Source organism: Pongo abelii, chromosome 2, assembly GCF_028885655.2.
Source record: "Pongo abelii isolate AG06213 chromosome 2, NHGRI_mPonAbe1-v2.0_pri, whole genome shotgun sequence".
NCBI lineage: Eukaryota > Metazoa > Chordata > Mammalia > Primates > Hominidae > Pongo > Pongo abelii.
Window position 1 is genome coordinate 65,466,987 of NC_085928.1, and position 22,558 is coordinate 65,489,544.

General features: G+C 33.0%; 1 protein-coding gene across 5 annotated transcripts in view; it reads left to right on the forward strand.

The window, feature by feature from the left end:
* EPHA3 (EPH receptor A3) overlaps positions 1 to 16,516 on the forward strand; it is a 367,456-nt gene extending 350,940 nt beyond the window's left edge. For all 5 annotated transcript variants that reach the window (XM_002813414.4, XM_054551689.2, XM_054551690.2 and 2 more), the window contains exons 16-17: positions 6,876 to 7,031; positions 15,264 to 16,516. In XM_002813414.4, the coding sequence (XP_002813460.4) occupies positions 6,876 to 7,031; positions 15,264 to 15,369 (262 nt within the window). In that variant the 3' untranslated portion in view covers positions 15,370 to 16,516. The remainder of the gene's footprint in view (positions 1 to 6,875; positions 7,032 to 15,263) is intronic.
* The last annotated feature ends 6,042 nt before the right edge of the window (positions 16,517 to 22,558 follow it).

Sequence of the window (22,558 nt, forward strand, 5' to 3'; positions counted from 1 at the left end):
CCTTTCTTTCTTTCTTGACAGTGTTTCACTCTTGTCACCCGGGCTGGCATGCAATGGTGCCATCCTCCGCCTCTTGGGTTCAGGCGATTCTCCTGCCTCAGCCTCCTGAGTATCTGGAATTATAGGCACTCCCCACCATGCCTGACTAATGTTTGTATTCTTAGTAGAGATGGGGTTTCACCATGTTGACCAGGCTGGTCTCGAACTCCTGACCTCAGGTGATCCACCTGCCTTGGCCTTTCAAATTGCTGAGAATTCAGGCTTAAGCCACCACATCCAGCCCAAAGGAATGTTTCTTAAAGATGTTCTTGATAGAAAATGCCACCATGAAAATAAATAGAAAAGAGTCTTAAAAATATTCTTTAACTTCCCAACACATTGTATTGTACATATAAGAGAAATACACATTTATTTTTTAAAAACATATTTTGAAAGATTATAATATAACTTCTAGATTTAAAGAAATTTGTTCACTTATTTTATAACTGAAGCTAAATTAAAACTTAAGACTAATAACAGAAAAATGAGAATGTGTTTCTATTCAAGTAGTAAGATAGCCTTTTTATTTTTGAAGATATGAGATTTTTATTATTGACAATATTAATTTTGAAGAGATGTGTATGTGTGCATATGTGTGTAAAATGAAATAGAGAAATAATTTCTTCTTAAGTTCACAGAATTTCCACTAGCCAGGTATTGAATTCTTCTATACTGTTGTAAATTGATAAAATTCAAATTCTTGACACAAAAAAATTAGATAATACATTCAAAATATTTAGAACGAGGTTTTAAATGGAAGGCAACACAATTCATGACACAAAGACTTAAGCAATATATTTAATAATATTTAGAACAAGGTTCTGCAGACCCAATTATATTTAGTGAATTTAATTGAAATGTTTTTAAATATGTTGTTTCATTGCGTTGATCACTAACTTTGAAGGAATTTATTTTTATTAACTTGCAGCATAGAGAGGAGTAAAAATAAACAATACTCATATTTTTCCCAGTTAATGAAAATCAACAAGTATTAATAAAAAGCTTCTGATCTCTAAGAGTACATAATAGAATTCTTTTTGAGAATAACTGCTGTTTTGACAAATACCATATCCTTCAAGATAAATCTAACAACCAAAAAACAATCTGCCTTTATTTCTCAAAATGACTTTGACCTCAAATTCTGAAACTGACAGGGTGACTTTGCTCAGTGAACAAATATGATACAGAACCTTTTAGAGGGAATCAAATATGCCGAATACCCAAGTGATCTCTCTCTCTCTCTCTCTTTTTTAATCTTAAAATCAAAGCAGCTAATTTTACCACAGGGAGGAATTAAACCAGATGTAACGGCTATAACTTCAAAGATTTTTGTCCTTAAGGCCTAGAGATAATTAAAATAAACACAATGACTTTATTTCTCCTTAATGTGTCATTTATGTACTAGGTTCCTGTTGGGAACTGTATATATTCAAAATTATTTTTAGTTACTGATGAAAAATTAAATTCATTTTATCGTATCTGGATTTTTAATTTCAGTGATAAAGATCAAGGTCATCGGCAATCAACATTAAAATAAATTGGCAAATATAAGATTTTCCCCCTAAAATACATTGGGGAAACATTTGAAATTTTTAAAAAAAGTTATAAAATGTACTGAAAAAATATATTACTATTCTCAAACAATAATAAATTCGGATATAATTATTAGTATTTTGGCTTTAAAAAGTTGCTTTTTAGGTTTAATGTATTTCCTGAAACTATTCACAACAAATAAAAAATAATTATAATGTTACAGTATGCATCTCGAATATTATTACCTCCTTCTAGACATAATAGGCATATACTTATTCATTCAAGAAATGTGTATTAGTTATTATTTTTGATATTTGAGGAGTAAATCTCTTTGTAAATCAAAAGGAGTCTATTAAGTCGGAAATGGATAACTAGTGATTCAGACTTCTAAGGTAGCATTGAAATAAGATTATTATCCGAAGATATTCCTGGGATTGGCAGTTGTTTATTGAGATTTTTCCCCAGTATCTGGTGCTAATTTTTATGCACCTATTTACAGCTAAAATAGGAATTGATGGGAAGAAAATATATGTGTAACTCCCTAATGCAACAGTATGAAAACCCATGAAAGAATAATTCACAAATCTTAATAGAAAGAGGGAGAAAGAAAGGGAAGAAAGTTATTTTTCACTTCCCCTGAGCAAACATGTAATTTCCATGATTTCTTTTTAATGACTGCGGTCTGCAGCCAGTAGGTACTGATTTATGAAAAGCTGTAAAAGATCAGGTGGAGCTCTGTAGGACATCGTTTACAGCTGCATGGATTGAAACCTATCTAATTTGTCTAGTAAAAGTGTGAGCTCACGGTGCACATCACCCAGCCTATAAATTTCCCCTTCAGACCCAATGTCTGGGGCTGGGTCTGAAAAAACGCCAATGCCTGCAGCTGCTCAAAGGCCCAGATTCCCTTGGTGCGCATGAAGAGACATCACAGGCTCTTCACAGTGAGAGACAAATTCCTATCCATTGATAAACTCTCCAGATGTCCTCTCTGAGGAGGAAAGGAACCAATTTTTATTTGAAATCCCCAGAGAAATCCTGGAAGTGGAAAAATGATACTTTGCAGGGCTGGTTAGTCTGAGGTCACTGGCATTAAAATTAGGTCATTTTTTTTTTTGTCTTGGATGCACTTTGATCCAAGTCATAAACAGACAAACTCAGTTGGGGTCACTAATCCTTAATCCACACGTCCTGTTCTATTTCAATTTGTTTATACTAATTTTCTCTAAACTCTTGTTGAGTCTGGCTAAAGTGTTGAGTGTAAAAGTACAAACTATTTTGAACTGAGAAGAAAGAATTCTGCATTTTGCTATTAGGCACACTTCATAAATATTCTGAATAAATGTCCTGGGGTTTGATTCTTCATACCCACAAACCCATAAATAAAAAAGTATTACTATTCATGGGACTAAAACTTGACATAAGGTTCTGTGCTCCAGCTACTGTAGACAGAGAAACTGTGGCGTGTGCGCGCGCATGCCTGTAGATAGTTTAATGTCTTGTCTCATTCTAGGTTTCACATCATTTTTCCTATAAAATCTTCTCACACCTGACTTAATGCTATTCTTATCAATTTTTTAGTGGTTCAATGACTTATCCAGTGAGTCTAGTGTAATGTCTAATGCTTGCTAGTGACAAAGACTATTTCATTCATGATAGTTATGCTGAAACAACCCATGAATATTGTGTACATTTTGATGTGTATCTGTAATCTGAAGTTCTTAGGAAAAGAATAAAAATACAAAATTTTCAATTATAAAAATAAGCTGTTTTTCTTCCTCAGATGAGTAATTTAAAAAATCATAGAAAGTTGTTTGCATATATGTTTCAGAAGAAAATAACTTATGAAATGTTATATTGATATTTTATAGTTTTCCAGATATTGCTAAAGGAAAAAATTAATATTTATATAATAAGGCCTAATCCTTTTTTAGATAATCTCTGAGAGTTAGTAAAACTAAACTATATCACAGAAATAGAAATTATAAACTCCATAATTAAGATTTTCAATTTATAATTTGAACTTGTGAAGTAGAAAGGATTGAAGTAATTGAGTTCAGTCTAATGGACAGAAGGTTGAAGAATCCCTCCCTTTCAACTTCCCTCCACTACACAAATGACAATAACAGGGAGGGGACTATTAATCTATATTTTCCACAGAGTATGAAAATAGAGTCAGAACCAATGTTGCAATTTTTCTTCTGAAACTCAGGGTTAAAACTGCACTAACATGTGACCGTTTTTATCAAACACGTTTCATGCCTCACTGTAAAAATCCAGATAGTGAGTTCACAAACTTCTCATATGTTCCAAGTAATAGCATGTAGGTGTAGGGCACGATGATCTGAAATTGTCCTGGCTCACAAATCAACTTTACACTTGAGCAGGTCTTTTGTACATAAGAGAGTAAGCTGAAGAATATCACCAGAAGTGGTATAAACCTCTCAATTAAAAGACCTATTTAAGTGTGGGCGGAGCTGGCACAGATTTGCTTCATAGATTTTCTCATTTAGAACAGGAGCTTTTACCACGTATCCTAGATGGTAATCAGTGACTGCTACTCATATATAAAACATTATACAGTTTTATTTCATGTATATTGTTCATTTTGCTGTTTCATTCTATTTCTAAAGATATTGAAATTAGCCCCTTAGAGACCTAAATTTATTTCTAAAATAAGGATAAATGCATGTCAATATATTATTTGTTCTGGTGTCTTCTCACCACAAATTCTAAACTTTGAATTTAAGCACTTCAAATGACGGACTTCACTTAGACTAATCTTTCATTTCAAGTATATAAGAAAAATATGAAGTTCTAGTTTTAATACTCCTAATTTTGGAGATTTTTATTGAAAGATTCTGAATAACTAAAATGGCAAAAAATCAAAATGTACCCTCGTAATTATTAAATAAGATTAAGTTATGATATATACAGTTTTAATATTAATACTATATTTTGTTACAATACTGAAAAAAATCACAGCAGAATAGCACTTCAGTTTTCAAACATTTGCTGTGGAATGATTGTGAAGTTGTAAAAGTTATTGACTATTCTAATGAAGCCCCTAATAATGGCTACTTCTCAGGGTTGTTGTACTATTATGTACATAATATTATATATGACTAAATTTCTAGTTACTTAAAATGGTGGTTAACAAGATCATTGCATTCCCAGCATTATATATAAACTGATATTTACTCTGCTATTTTCTTTTTGAAGTTTTCAGAAGTTTAAGCATTTCACCATTTACATAAGAATAATGAACAGCTAACAGACAGTGCTTATTATGAGCCAGCACTATTCTAAGTGCTTCCTACATATGCTCATTTAATCTTCATTTGTGTGAAATCGATATCCTCACCATCATCCCCATTTTACAGACGAGGAAACAGACAAGAAATTCACCAAGGCCACACAAATAGTATGTGGTATACCTGGGATTCAATCCAGGCCTTACGGTTCCAGTATCTGTGCACTAAACTTCAAGGCATATAAACATCGAATACGCCACATGATGGAATCATAAATCGTTTAAGAAAAAACAGGGGAAATGCAATATGAACAAAGTTTTACCTAAATGGCACAGTGTAGCAGTCAAGTATGTGGGCTGTGGTGTAGAATAATGTGGGTCTAAAGGCCAGCTCTGCCTCTTTTGCCTGAGGAAACTTAGATTTGTAACTTAATGTGATTTAGTTTCAGCTTCTTTATCTATCTCAGAGGATAGCATCAGGGCCTAACAGGTACTGTAAAGATTAAGGTCCTTCATGTCTGTGTAATATTCTTAGCATGATGCCTGCCACATTGAGTGCACATGAACGTTCAATATAATATGAAAACAAGGGCCTTCAAAACTTATTTCTGTCATTGTTATTATTTATCCAAAACTAAAGGCTTTTATAACTACCTTGTGCCCAAGCTCCCTTCCTTAGGAGAAAAGAAGAGAGAAGTCAATAAATTGTTCACCTAGTGACTGGCTCCAGTCTTATAAGTCAAAGGACAATTAAAGAGCCCACTAAGAGCTGAAAAAAAAAACACACCAAAGACATTTCACCAGCAGGCTGCTTCTTTTGCCTCTTCAGGGAGGCAAACATTGTCTCCTTCATTTCCTTTATGCCTCTTCTGTTCCATTGATTTACCAGGTCTTGCAGGTGGTTATAGATAGATGTTTAAGCCTGTATTTATATAAAAAAAAAATCCTAGAAGGAAGTCCTTTTTCTTTTTCTCTTTCTTTTTGAGACGGAGTTTCGCTCCTGTTGCCCAGGCTGGAGTGCAATGGCGCGATCTCGGCTCACCGCAACCTTCGCCTCCCAGGTTCAAGCGATTCTCCTGCTTCAGCGTCCCGAGTAGCTGGGATTACAGGCATGTGCCACCGTGGCTAATTTGGTATTTTTAGTAGAGATGGAGTTTCTCCATGTTGGTGAGGCTGGTCTCGAACTCCTGACCTCAGGTGACCTGCCGGCCTCAACCTCCCAAAGTGCTGGGATTACAGGAGTGAGCCACTGTGCCCCGCCCTTTTTCTTAAAGCTGATTGTATTGTGCAATATAAATCACAATTACAATCCCTCTCTGAGTCTCTGTGTATGTGTGTGAGTGTGTATATATATAAAATATTATGTATATATCGTGTATATAAACACATTACATATATAATGTGTATATCATGAATAATGTGTTGCATATATATATCATGAACTTCATTTGGTGTCAAGTATGCAAGAATGTTTTTTCTTATCAGTCATCTACTTTTTTCTATTATTTTTTATTTTTAATGACATGCAGCATTATTTAACTGCGTTGAGTTTATGTCCTGCTGTAAGTATAGCCTAGATTGTTCAAGCCATTCTTTAGACAGCAACCTGTGCAATGTCTAACAAACAAACATCCAGTGGGAAATACTTAAAATATTGAAACTGAATCCACCATCAAAGCAGACAGCAAAGAATTCAGTGTGTCCTGCCTACTGTAACTGTATCCTAAATTACTACCATTTTTGCTAGTGATTAAATTCAATGATAATAAAATATGTATGGATATATTTATGTCTTTCACTGGCAAATTTTCAGCGATTTAAAAAGCATTTGTGGATGGAGAAGGGGAGAACTTAGACAAGATGATTACACGGCGTTCCTCCAAGCTGCCAGCTTGAACAGATGAAGCTTTCATGGCAGATAAATTCCACAAATGAACAGGAACATCATATGAAGTCTGGAAGTTCCTGCTGATGTTAGTGTCAAATTTTGACACACAGCAACTCTGCTGTCTCCTGATCTGTCTCCCTTTGGTGTTTTCTTTTCTTACAGGCCATCAAACCTTCTTCTGGACCAAAGCAATGTGGATATCACTACCTTCCGCACAACAGGTGACTGGCTTAATGGTGTCCGGACAGCACACTGCAAGGAAATCTTCACAGGCGTGGAGTACAGTTCTTGTGACACAATAGCCAAGATTTCCACAGAGTAAGAAAAAAAAAATTCATTAAGAAGAATGAATGATTCTTTTGAACTTTCTGCTGAATAGTAACATCTTGGCTTGACATGTTATAATTATTAGTGGTAGATCTGAGGTACTGACTATCTCCTGGAACTGCTAATCAGGGCCCTGGGTCTCCCTGTGGCCCACAGCTTCTGGATTGATACATATTAATGTGTCTTCCTCTCTCAAGATAGTACCCAGGATCGGTGTCTTTAGATATGATCTTCAGATCAATCAATAGATTCACACCCATAACCATACTGCAGACTGAAGCCCCTAATTTAAAACATAAGCAGACATAGATTGATGATTATTATATTTCTGCATTTTGTGATTTATCTGTTATTTTTACTAAAGCTTAACATCTGTGAATCAGGAAAATTGAGAACCAAGTAGATAATGTGGTATACAAGGAAACATTAAAGTCTAAAACTAGTTTTCATAGTTGCTAAATAAACATAACATCATGTATTCATCATTGTCTACTCTGTAAAAGATATCATGCTAGAAAATGAAGTTATAATTAGGTTTAAGATAGAATTTTTGGGTTTTCCTCAAAAGGCTTATTGCCACATGAGAAAGAAAAAATATGCATCATAATATTAATATTAATTTATAGCTTTATGTGTTAAAAGCCAATAAATAATCAAGTATAATATGCTGTATTTTTTGGACAATAATCTTTTGGTAACAGGAATCTTTTGATATGGGAAACACATGGACTCAAGGAAAGGGGGTATATAAAGAATCAAGCGAATCCAGTGAATAGCCAAAAATTTGGTTCTTATTCACAAAGTAGGGTGTTTGGGAACTGATAAATTAAGAGTTGGAAGTCACATTCTTCATCTCACTGTGATTGAGAACCAATTTACTTCACTTCCTAATGTGACTGCATCATTTTTTCTTTTTCTGCACAATGACATTTTCTGGATTCCCATGCACATAACTAAAAACTGGCTTTCTCAACTCTTGGTCATATAGCCTTATAATGCCATTCAACTGACCAGGGTCCAACTCCCTTAATTTTAAGTTACCAGGAGAGAAAGTAGGACTGGCTCAGTCCCACTTGTACATTGGCACCTCCAAAGTCATATGTTTGCTAGTATCTAGTCATTTATCTTCAAAAGAAGTAGAATGAGATAGTATGAACTTGGCTCTAGGGGCCTTTTCCTGAAGATAAGATGGAGAACTGTCCCAAAGAAAGAAGTGTATACTGGATACATACACCAAAAGTTGTCCAGAATGTTGTCGCTTGCATGGTCTATTGGGAAAGTGTTCATCTTTGTGTCAGTCTTTCTTTGATCTTTGTTAAATTAAATAAACCCTTTAGTCCCCCAAGTTTCTTTAAGTGTTATCATTGCCCACTAATACTTAAATATTTAAATATTGTTGAATATATAAAGACTTTCATTGTCACCCTGTCAATCATTTAACATCACTGTGAAAAATAACAGGTTAGATGCCAAAAAAGAATGTGCTATGTAATTAATAGATGTAAGTGCCCAACAAACAAATAAATAAGTTTATAATTTATGGTGTAACATTACAATCAGAAAGACATAAAGCCAAAGAAGGACTTACAGGAACAGTTTATGATTATTGAAGAAGAGGACTTGTTCTAAAAAAAATAAACTTACCCTAGTCAATTTAACATGCACCAGCATTCCTGTTCAAAGTGGAATGTGGTGTTTATTGAATAGACTTCTGACCCAATCGACAGTACACTTGGGTTTCTGTGGTACTTATTTTGATCAGATACAGTCTCAGGATATAGTCATGTATTTAAATATTTTTATAAATTCTTATTTTTGTAATATAAACAGTTAGGGTTATGATATACAAAACATGTGCTGTAGAGCACAGAAGCCTAGTGAAAAGCAAACACAAAGTTGAACATGTCCACATCATTGCCAGATTTTCAAAGGCAAAGTTACGCAAATGTTTATTCTCAATAAAATATCAACACTCAAAACTTTTAGATATCGAAACACTATATTGAAATGTATGAGGCAGAACACTGTTAATAAGATTAACTGCTAGTTTGCAATTCAAATATTGTCGGCCATTATAAGCTATGAATGTGATAAGAAAGCTGTTTGCTTTAAAAAAGTGAATGACAGCATTTGTCATACTTTCCAAGTTAGCAAAGTTACTTGTGTCAACAATACCATGTTGGACGTCAAACTCTTTTTGGCTGGTTGGAATATTTTTACTTAATTGTTATTATTATTTGAACAACCTGTGAATATACATTCAAGATGAAAGCTGACTTTTCCTGAAAGACAGCTTTTTCAGGTTTGTCCTGCACACTGAGTCAGGTGGTATGGATATGTCCATATTGCACTCCCCACAATATTCCTTCTTCTGTCCTTTCTCCTCAATTCAGGGACAATATAGGATTAACACCTTTGCCCTAACACTCCTTCTTGAAAGGAGCTGCTTTTTTCCTTGAGTCTTCATAGTGTCATACAGCTCATGTTCCTAGTTTATATTACAAAATGATAATTTATTAAAAGTCTTTAATATACTAATAATTTGGGTAAATATAATAAGGCAACATTTTCAGCATAAATGCTGTAAAATATTGAGCTAGATATTTTAGCTTTCTTTCAGGTTCTTGGCTTATTGTTTGAATTTGATTGCTTTCAGTCTCTCTTTTCATTGTGCCATCCAGAATCAATTCAGAAATGATTTGCTTGACCAAATAACTGTGGAGATCCTCCTAGAATAGAAGAAGATACCTTTATTCCTATTCAGGCTGCCAAAGTATAGGAAAAGATCAATAAAATTTCACATTCAAATGCATATTAATTTATTTTCGTTAGTTTAGAGATTTCATTGACATGTAAGCTACTCAAGTTATCTCATTTTTGAACAAAGCCCAGAGCATATGCGATTTTATTTAATAAATACATATTTCAAGGCATTACTTCATAACCTAGGATGGATTTAGGAAGGTTAAAGTGGGAAAGGAAGAGAGAAAGGGAAAGGTTAGAATGACTGTGATTGTGAAACTAGAGAGAGAATTAAGTGTGTGGAATGAATATTAAGCAGATTCATTGCCACATGTCATTATCCTTCACCCATGGATGCCATTTTCAAAGTGTCATCACCTATCCCTTTGCCTTTGAAGTACCAGATAACACATTAACCTCTGGTCTCAGTCTGGAATTGCTCTTTAGTCTTGAACTTTTCCACCACTCTTCTGAATAGGACAGTCAAAATGAAATGAGCACACAGAGTGTTATAGAGACAGCAGCAACTGGGGGTTCCAAATTATTTTGGACATGGCAGAGTAGTGGACAGAAGATATTCGGGCAAGAATAGCGAGACTAGAGGGTGTTTATAAACCCTAGCTAAGGAATAACCCAAATGGATAATTACTTTAATTCTCTTTTCAAAAGTCCAATATAATCATTTGCATTAAGTAAAAAAATTATATAAAACATATGTAGTATATTTATATAAATATATAAAAATATATATTATATATTATATGTTTATATATAATATATTATATATTATATGTTTATATATAATATATTATATATTATATGTTTATATATAATATATTATATATTATATGTTTATATATAATATATTATATATTATATGTTTATATATAATATATTATGTATTATATGTTTATATATAATATATTATATATTATATGTTTTTATATAATATATTATATATTATATGTTTATATAATATATTATATATTATATGTTTATATATAATATATTATATATTATATGTTTATATATAATATATTATATATTATATGTTTATATATAATATATTATATATTATATGTTTATATAATATATTATATATTATATGTTTTTATATAATATATTATATATTATATGTTTTTATATAATATATTATATATTATGTGTTTTTATATAATATATTATATATTATGTGTTTATATGTAATATATTATATATTATATATCTACAATATATAAACATTATATAATATATAATATATTATATATAAACATATATGTAATATATTATATATAATGTTTATACATTGTAGATAACATATATAAACATGTATATATAAACATATAATATATAATATATTATATATAATGTTTATACATTGTAGATAACATATATAAACATGTATATATATAAACATATATATATAATATATTATATATAATGTTTATACATTGTAGATAACATATATAAACATGTATATATATAAACATATATATATAATATATTATATATAATGTTTATACATTGTAGATAACATATATAAACATGTATATATATAAACATATATATAATATATTATATATAATGTTTATACATTGTAGATAACATATATAAACATGTATATATATAAACATTATATATAATATATTATATATAATGTTTATACATTGTAGATAACATATATAAACATGTATATATATAAACATATAATATATAATATATTATATATAATGTTTATACATTGTAGATAACATATATAAACATGTATATATATAAACATATATATAATATATTATATATAATGTTTATACATTGTAGATAACATATATAAACATGTATATATATAAACATTATATATAATATATTATATATAATGTTTATACATTGTAGATAACATATATAAACATGTATATATATAAACATATAATATATAATATATTATATATAATGTTTATACATTGTAGATAACATATATAAACATGTATATATATAAACATATAATATATAATATATTATATATAATGTTTATACATTGTAGATAACATATATAAACATGTATATATATAAACATATAATATATAATATATTATATGTAATGTTTATACATTGTAGATAACATATATAAACATGTATATATATAAACATATAATATATAATATATTATATATAATGTTTATACATTGTAGATAACATATATAAACATGTATATATATAAACATATAATATATAATATATTATATATAATGTTTATACATTGTAGATAACATATATAAACATGTATATATATAAACATATATATATATGTTTGCTTATACTGGGTTCACAGACACAATGTAAAACAGTTTGTTGCAGAACACTTCTTGAGGAATACACTCAGGAGGTGCAGCTATGAAGAAGTGATGAGGAATGTCTCAAATCGGTCTGTGAACTCAGCATCACATTTTTGCAGTCACTTGGGGATGAGTGCTTCAGTTCAGAAGGAGGATCAGGGCCAAACATCATAGCAAGTAGTACTCAGTAACTATGCTTAAATTTCTCAAAGAGCTCAGGCAATTACTGCATTGGAATATATAAATATTATATATATATATATTTACTCATATAATATAAATATTATATATATATTTACTTTCCATGACTATTATTATTTTTATTTATTTATTTATTTATTTATTTATTTATTTATTTATTCATTTATTTTTGAGGCGGATTCTCGCTCTGTCGCCCAGGCTGGAGTGCAGTGGCGTGATCTCGGCTCACTGCAAGCTCCGCCTCCCGGGTTCACGCCATTCTCCTGCCTCAGCCTCCGGAGTAGCTGGGACTACAGGCGCCCACCACCACGCCCGGCTAATTTTTTGTATTTTTAGTAGAGACGGGTTATCACCATGTTAGTCAGGATGGTCTTGATCTCCTGACCTCGTGATCCACCCGCCTCGGCCTCCCAAAGTGCTGGGATTACATTCCATAACTATTATTTTAAGAAGGGGAAAGGGAAGAGACAAAGGACAAAAAATCATCTAGTCATAAAACATATGATATGGTATTGGAAGAAGATGAAAGAAAGAAGAAAGAGTGAGAATCTATTGATTTGCATACCCATACTTGTATCCGTCCTGTTTTCTGGCTCTAGACTCATAAACTGACTTTGCTATAGTTTGGGGATAAGTGGAGAAATGTTTATTCTTTGTTTTAAAGATAGATTCATGGTATGTTTATCAAAATCCTGTAATGCACATTCTCAAAGGCAGGGATCAACAGAAGTAGCATACATTACTCTAAGTGAAGGCTTTCATCGTCCACAGTTACACTAAGCGTGGCAAGCCTCACATTCCCATACATCCCCACTAGCCTTCCTGAGGAAGAGTATGATCAGATACAGCCTAAGGCAAGGCACAAGCTCTCCATAGAGGATTTATCAGCCCTTTGACAGTCAGCGGGGAGGGAACCTGCAGGTCATCAGGAACTTTGTCAGCTCAGATGGTAGGAATTCAGTAGAGTCTTGGTTAATTTAATGCCCTGATGCTTAAATAACAACTACATTTCTTCTCAAATGGTTACCTATTGTTTTCTTGAACACCTTTATTGCCTAGGAACCCATTTCTTAAGAAATCTATTAATCCATTTCTATGTAGTTGAATTCCCAATTTTTTCTTTCTTTATGCTCAGTATAAAGGAAACCCCTCTGTGTGCGTGTGTGTGTGTGTGTGTGTCTGTGTGTGGTGTGTTCACACATGTTCTTTTTTCCTTGCCATTCTCAATTTTCCTGGCTGTCCTTGACAAATGATACTTTACGCCTAGTCGTCTTTACCCAGAAAAACATATTTTGTATGTTTCTTTCTTTAGCAAATTTGTATTGAGCCCAGTAACTGGCAGCCATTGTTTAGGTTGCTGTTGATAAACAGAGTACAAAAAAAAAAAAAAAAAAAAAAGAATCCCAGTTCACATGGAATTTACCTTCTTGTGGAGTAAGATAGGGAATAAAGAAAATAAATCAGAAAGAAACTCAATATGTTAGATGGTAATAAATGCTTTGGAAGAAAATGAAAGAAGAAAACAGAAAGTGCAGATACAAGTATAGAAAAGTTTTAAAATATTAAATAGGAAGGTTGGGGAAGCTTTCATTGGAGGGGGATGTTTGAGCATCTCTTAATCCTGAAAGGTGTGAATATATGAACTAATTACTTGAAACAAGAATATATAATTAACCGTTTGCACATTAGCTGTCTTTTTTACCTAAATGAAATTCCTTATGTTTTTATAATCTTTATTTTAATGCCTACTTTCCGACTTTAAATTATTATATATTTAATAAAAAGAGATATGTCTTTGTCATTGTTTTTCTACTTTGAAAGAACTGTGTACTTTAATGAGATTATTCCAGTTATCTATGGCTGCACAGCAGCCTCCCTGAAAACTTAAAGGCTAAAACAGCAAGAGGTTTATTATACATCATAGTGTTGTGGGTTATAAATTAGGGCAGAGCTCAGGTGGGTGATTCTTTGTGCTCTACTGTTGATGTTGACAGAAGCTTACAGCTGCCAAATGGACTGATCTGGTGTAGAGGGCTGGAGATGCTTTCATTTCGACGTCTGCCTTGATGCAGTTAGCTATACAGCTGGTCTCATCTGGGATTGTAGGCCAAAGTGCTTACATGTGGCCTCTCCTGTGCAATAGTGTCAGGTGGTCAGACTTTTTATATGGCAGCTCTAGAGCCCCCAGAGAGGATGTCTCAAGCAATAAGTAGAGGCTGGCAGTTTCCTAAGACCTGAATGGAGAAAGTGATACAATGCCAATTCTGGCATACTCTGTTAGCCAAAGCAGTCCCCAGGTTCAAGGGAAAGAGATAAAACCCCACAAAGCATGTGTGATCATTGATATTAGTTTCCTAAGGCTGCCACAAGAAGTTACCACAAATTTATTGGCTTAAACAACAGAAGTTTTTTTCTTAGAATTCTGGTGGCAGAAGTCTGAAATCAAGATGTTGGCAGTACCACAATTGCTCCAGTCTCTAGGGGTGAATTCTTCCTCGTCTCTTCTAGCTTCTGGTGGATCCTGGTATTCTCTGGATTGTGGCAATATAACTCCAATCTCTGACTCCATTTGTACGTCGCCTTCTTCTCTATGTGTCCTATTCTCTTATAAGGAAACTGTCACTGAATTTATATACTACCCTAATCCAGTAAGATATTTTCCCAATCGGTGTATTAATTACATCTAATACACCCTCTATCCAAATAAAATCGCATTGTGAGGTTTGGAATTGACAGAGATTTTGAGGAAACCCTATTCAACCCACTACACCATCTATATAGTCTTCTACAAGACGGTGGAACAGTCGGGAAATAACACAGATGATGTAAATATCAGACAATGAGGTCTACAGTACTAGAATACATCGTTGTGCAAATTGTGCTAATTGAAAATCTCCTGCTTATGTACTATCGAAGAAACCGATTCTTATATTGTTTTCTTTTCTTACAGTGACATGAAAAAGGTTGGTGTCACCGTGGTTGGGCCACAGAAGAAGGTCATCAGTAGCATTAAAGCTCTAGAAACGCAATCAAAGAATGGCCCAGTTCCTGTGTAAAGCACTGCTTCTGGAAGGAGGTGGTGGCTGTGGAAGGTGTAGCATCATCCTGCAGACAGACAATAATGCTGGAGATACTGGTGGAAGTTCCAAGTCCAATAAGACACTCAAATATGAGTACAAATGCCTTAAAATGGAATTGAAAAACTCTTTATTTTCCCCTATCATTTAGTGGATGGGTGGGTGGGGTATTTTTTGTAATTGCTTTTTTAAATATTAGTTAATGGATTAAATTTAATTCTTCAGCATAAAATGGTGAAGAACTAGTATATAGCCATTGATCATAAACTGACTATCGTAAAATCAAAGCAAGTGAAATAACAAAACGGACATGGTGGCTTTGTTTAGGTAGAGCCACAAAAGAAAAGACTTGTAATATTTTTATATACAGAGGAAATCTGTAACAGGTATTTTGTTTCTTTTAAAGCAAGCAACATAGAGGAATTTATACCTCAAACTATCTGGCCATATTTACTACCTTATCACTGCATTATTCTCTTTTATCTGTTTAAAGCATATAGAGATGAAGTTTGTAGTTGTTTTAAGTACTACACATTTTTAAATTGTTAGCTTCCTTAAGTATATCATGTAAAGAAATGTCTTAATTTTTGAAAAAAGTACATATTTATTTTCTTTTGAATTGTTTTTATTGTTTTCTATTTATGCCTTGATGATTTAATATGGATTTGTTACAGCCAAGTGCCAAATGCTCTCTCAAATTGTCAGCAATTTAACTAGACACAGATAATAATGGGTTTCTTTCAGATTTTTTGAACCATCCACTTACATATATTTTTAAAAAATGAAATCCTTTTCCTGTTCATACACTAACCAAATCTCTCATAATCTGTAATCCCAATCATTGTTGCCTCTCCGTTTATTATAAACTGTATGCTCACAACTTAGTGTAATATACTAGCTTGTATGCAATGGATTTTCAACCAGATAACATACCTTTCCTGCTCTGGTGCTTAGAGACTATTAACTCCCTCCTTTAATGGAGGAGCCGTGTTAGAGCTTCCGAGAATAGCTCCACTGGACAGAAGTGGAATCCTATATAGAATGCTGCACTAATTGACAACACAGCCTATAGGCCAATGCATGAGTAAAAAAAAAAAAAAAATTACTTGCTCACTGGCTTTGAAAAGTCACTTACTATTGTTGCTGAAATTTGCTGAGCTGTTTATAGAGAATGATGATAACAGAACTACTCCTCTGTATCACTGGTGTTTAGGTGAATTAATTAAATATTGTGATCATTAGTACCAGGTATTATTATCTTTAAGAGTCTTCGACTTCAATGTACATGGTGCAGTTTTGGTGTGTAACTTAGAAGGACTGAACTTCTTTGAATTTACTGGACATAACATTTTCAGAATAGTTGGTCATCTAGCAAACGCCTCAAAATGTGTAGGCAGGAGAGAAATTTCTCATCACAGGGATTTAGACTTACTATTACATAAAGGCTAACTATGAGCTTGCTCAGTAATTTTGAAAAGATGTACCTGGTGGATATCTAGCTAGTAATATATTCTGAAGCAACGTTTTCGCGCTATGGATACTCTTTGTAATGCTGATATGATCTTGAGTATAAGAAATGCATATGTCACAAGAATGGAATGGATAAAACAATGCCGCAAACTTAATGTTCTTATGCAAAATGGAACGCTAATGAAACACAGCTTACAATCACGAATCAAAATTCACAAGTGCTAATCTGTTGTAGGTTTAGTGTAATAAGACTTAGATTGCACTCCTTCATATATAAGATTGTTTCTCAAATCTTGGCAATATTCCTTAGTCAAATCAGGCTACTAGAATTCTGTATTGGATATATAAGAGCATGAAATTTTTAAAAATACACTTGTGATTATAAAATTAATCACAAATTTCACTTATACCTGCTATCAGCAGCTAGAAAACATTTTTTTTTAATCAAGTATTTTGTGTTTGGAATGTTAGAATGAGATCTGAATATGGTTTCAATCTAATTTTTTCCCAGACTAATATTTTCTTTTTTAGGTACTATTCTGAGCATACTCAACAAAACCCATGCATTTCATAAACTAATAGAAGTTGAGGATTGTTGAATCTATTTCACTTATTTTGGCTGTGGTTTCCATCTGAAAGTAGAGGTTGTATACACCATATACTGTTCTTCATTTTATTAATATTTTTCTACTTGACCTCTCATAAATTTACTTTACACAATTCTTACCCTGTACATATGTAAACATAAGTGTACGATTCTTAACCGTGGAGTAGAGGTACTAGAATGCTTACGGCCATCTCTTTGTACAGGAACTGCATTGACTTTCAGTAAACATAAAGCCACAACTCCTACACGATGTTATGTACCATATGATCTGTTTTGTATCTTAAATTTGATTTACGTATATTATTTATTTCTGGTAACTCACTCAGTTTATGCTGTGCTAAATATCAATCAAGCCATGTATAAATGTGATATGATTGGCATTATGTGTTTACTTTAAACTTGTCTTTTCAAAATATTACTCAGTTTATGTTGTACAATGTAGATGGCCTCTTACTAATGTAAAATGATTTGTAGTGGAAACATTTATATTTTTATAATAAACATAATGAAAATATTTTTTACAGATTGGAATACAGAAGTGGTCTTTGAAGTTTTTTACAAAAATATAAAAATATGTGCTTATTTAAACTGCAAAATAATGAAATTTACATAAGTCACAAAAAATATGCTTCTGGGCTTTTATTCTCCATTAGTGAGGAGGGATTTACATTGTATAATCCACATGTTTTTGGTCTACATCTCATTATGAATAAGCCAGAAAAATAATCAGTAAATATTATTTCAAAGTTAATAAACACAACTGTAATAGGCAATTCTCTTTTGATTACAAATAACAGAAAACAAATAAAGTGGATTAATTTTCTAAAAAAGAAAATGTTTAGAAGAAGTGACAGAATTATCTGGAGATAAACTCCTTAGCTAAGAGATCAGACACAGATTGAACCAGGAATTCAAACAATGTCAACAGGGTTAATTCTCTCATTCTTTGTCTTCTTCCCTTGGCCCTATTTTTCTTCCAACTGGGTTAATTTGCAAGCTATACCTTTCTACAAGGTAAAAAATACTACTCTCTTTAATCTAATTCTGCATTGCAACTCCTATGAAAGAATTACTGTCTCTCTAGTTCCAACAGAGATCATGAGGCCTTTCTTGGATCACAAGCCCTATCATTCTGGGCTGGAGAATGAATCACTCAGATTGGCAAGTACTGACTCCTGTGCTTGCCCTTGGAAATAGTGTGTGGGGTTATATGAAAGTGATGCTCTTCAGGGTTTAGAGGTGTAAAAGTAGTTTATGTCCAACAGAAAGTCAGAATACTGTTTATGACAAACGAAGAAAGGAATTCTGGCCAGGTCAAATAAAGCAAGTAAAAATTTTTTTAAAAAAAAGTACAATTGTAAACCACATGCTAAAGCACACCTGACACTTTGTATACAATAGGTCCCTTGTCATTGCAGTCCACTTAAAGAAAATGATTATATATGAAAATCAAAAAAAGCTAATTCAAAAATATGCAAAATAAAATAAGTGATCAACATTCCCACAGAGAAGGAAGTGGTTAGGAAGAGATTAAAAAAACAGATCTGATTTGTGTTTGCCTTGAAGGAGAAATAGCATTTGGTCAAGTTGAGTGGAGTAGAGAATACCTTGTAAGCAGGAGATTAGTTAAGTTAAGGGGAAGGGAAGAGGTAAATAATATATTTATTCATTCAATAAATACATAGTATGCATTATCATGAGCCAGCTGTTTTGCTATCATCATTTATAAGTTACCTCATTAAATCGTTTGCAACAGTTCTGTGAATGGAGATGAGCTACTTTTATGTGAGAAGGGACTCTAGGCTCAAAATGTCCAAGTAACCTTCCCAAGGTCACCCTAGTATGTAGATAGATATTTCAAACTGGAATCTTCCTATTCTGTATTCCTCCCATCATGTGATAGCTACTATAATCTCCACGGTGCTCTGGAGACAGTGGCAATGACAATTTGCAGAAGAGGCTTGAGGGAGACTAGGTCTAATAGACTATGTGATGTTAGAAATCTATTTTGGTATTCTATGCACAAAGCTATACATCTACCCCAGGATGGTGGTAATAGAGATGTGAAGAATGGAAAGCATACAAAAATATATAAAAGAAAGAGGATTAACAAAATTTACCGATTTGTTCTGAGAATTCTTCAAAAGATAGAAATCAAAGCAAACCAAAAATTTAGGTCTTGAGTGTCTGTGGAAATGATGGCACCATTAGTCGAAGTAGAGAATAAGGAGAAGTCAGCTTAACGTCACGGGTTTGTCAAATATATAGTGTAAGCCAAACTTTAATAAGTTACTAAGTATTGGGGATGAGAATCTGAAGCTTTAGGAAAAAGAATTCAAGGGTAAAAATGTATATGGAAAGATGTCTCTGAAAATATGTAAAGATCTACATTACAAATATTTATGTGTTTCCTATATAGACATATATTTTTCTTGGAAGACCTCTTAGGTTAATGGTAGCTACATAGTTAAGTTCTCAAATATTATCAACTTAAAATAATAAAAATATGTTTTTTAACACAGAATGATCCAAAGTAGGTGTTTGCCAGGTGGCCTTCTTTGCAATAATTAAGAATCTACACTTACTCCATCTTGTGGAGCCTTGAAATCCTCTACTTCCAGCCAGGAAAATGAAGGAGAGGATCATTTGGGGGGATTTTATGAACTCTGCTTGTAAGTGGTACATGCCACTTCTTCTCTGGTTCCATTGGTAACAACTCAACCACATTGGCATACTTCACTGCAAGAGAACATAAAGAAAGTTGTCTGACAGTGTGCCTAAATAAAAATGGAAAGTTTCTGGAATTTATATCACAATTTCTGCCACAACTCCTTTTAACATAAATAATACGTCAGAGGCAGATTGTTCTAAAAAGCGTATCAGAGAAACATCAGTTTCTTGCTAACTGTGCCAATTTCTTTTCCTCTATAGGCAACAATTTTTAATTCTTTTCTCTTATTACATAAATCCAATACCTCTACTAATGGCACCTGTCAGCTATGTGAGTACACTGCTCAGATTTCCTTTCAAGAGAGTTTCTTGCAAGAGAGCAGTCAGCTGACAACTGTGAGCTGCTATATTTTCAAAATCCCCAGCATATTTTTAGCAGGCCATGCTCTACCTTGGTTAATGCCTGTCAATGACTGAGTATGGTGGAAGTACTAGTGCCAGGCCATTTCTTCACAAGTGGTAAATCCCTTTAACAAGCAGTCTTGTATTTCATGTTCTAATCATCCTGGCTGAAGCTTGCTCAGGCGTATCCTACAGTCTGAGCTCCTTACTATTCAATTTTCCTTCCTTCACTCTTTCCTTTTATATGTGTCAGACCTGTATTTCTAACTGAAAGCTCCTTGTGTTTTCTCTTAAACCCCATTCCAATGCTTCCCAGACATTTCTAGCAAAAAATATTTGTGGGTTTAATTCTTTCTGTGTCTGATTCTTGAAAATCTTAAACTTAGATGACTCTCAAGTTGACTCACTTGGAAAACTAAAATGTTATCCTTCATTCTTCCCTCTACCTTTTCTTCAGTGTCTAATTGATCCCGTAACAATGCCACCTTAGAAACGCTCACTCTCATCCCTTTTCTCTACTGCCCAGCAGAATCTCTGCTGGATCTTCATTACTTTTCTGAATTACAGAAGGAATTTCTTAAATTGTGCCCCTGATTCTAGTCTTGATATCTTCAACCTACTCTTCAACCTACTCTTAATATTAGTCAATATTAGCTAGACTAATACAGCAAAGTTAATGTTGTAGTTCCTCCTCAGGAGGCTTGCAAACTCAAATGCCTCAGGGAACTGGCAGGTTATATAAATGAGTGGAGCAAGTGAAGAGTGTGGTGACCCATAAAAGTGCCTTTTCTTCCACTAAAAGCAAATTTCTCAGGTGTAAGGCAACACCGATCCAGTGTGAATTCCTGGTTTTTGCTTTTCTTTGTTTTTAAGGTTTAAGGAAACTAGGTTTTAATTTTTTAAAAGTTTTTGTAGGTACATGGTAAGTGTATATATTAATTCTTGATTTTTCAAGAGAATCCTTAATCTGAGTCTTTGTGGAAAATTTCCATATATTTAAATTATAACCCACTTAATTATGAACACACACACACACAAACACACACACACACACATACACTGAACTTACCCTGCAGCTGCCAACTATTTGTTTCTAAAATACAGACTACTCGTTGGTATTGGCACATGAGACCTATCTTGAATAAAACCTGGCTTCTCTCCTTATTTTCTGGTTAACCCACTACCTCCTTACACTCTATACAACTGTACTGACCCACTTGTAGTTCTCTGAGTATTCCACTTTCTTAATGCATCATAGCTTTTGACTTTTTTGATCTTTTGTCTAGAATCACTTAGCCAATCTCTAATCATTCTTCAAGTCCTCTTATATCCCTAAAAACTGGGTTAGGTAACCCTTCCTCGTGCAGCAGTAGAACCCTGTACTTAATACTGACACATATTATCTTAACCAAAATTGCCTATTCTTTATGCCCTATCTTTACTTCCAGCTGAAGACACCTTGAACTGTGCTTTGCAAACCATTGTTGCTGCATCACCTATTGCAATTTTCCTGGTATATAATAAACACAAAATTTTTTTGAGTTGAATTAATATATTAAAACAATGTTTGATGGCATTATAAACGGCAATGTATCTGATTATTTTTTCCCCATAGGAAAAAGTGTAAATTTCCTTCAGCTCAATAAAGCTAGTTAATGTTCTAGTTATATATCTTGGGTCATTGAATATACTGATCTCTGCTAGAACTGGTTCATTTTCATAGAATTTTGTGGACTCATTTCATTGGTCTCAATGCTCCCACTTTTCTTAGTGCAGTTAAGTTGTTTAAGTAGACCCTTGAACCAGAGCTTAGCTATAAAAATTTAACAAGGTAAATGCCAAAGCTTTTCTGATCCTTTCTACTTTCTCACTATGTACAAATAATGTCAACACGCCTACTAAAAGCTACCCTTCTTATGAGGCTTTTGGGATGCACATTCTATTGACACACAGGCTCTAGATGCCATTTGGGAAAATAAGTGGTGGAGTTAGATGTGCCATAAAATGAAGAGTTTGGAG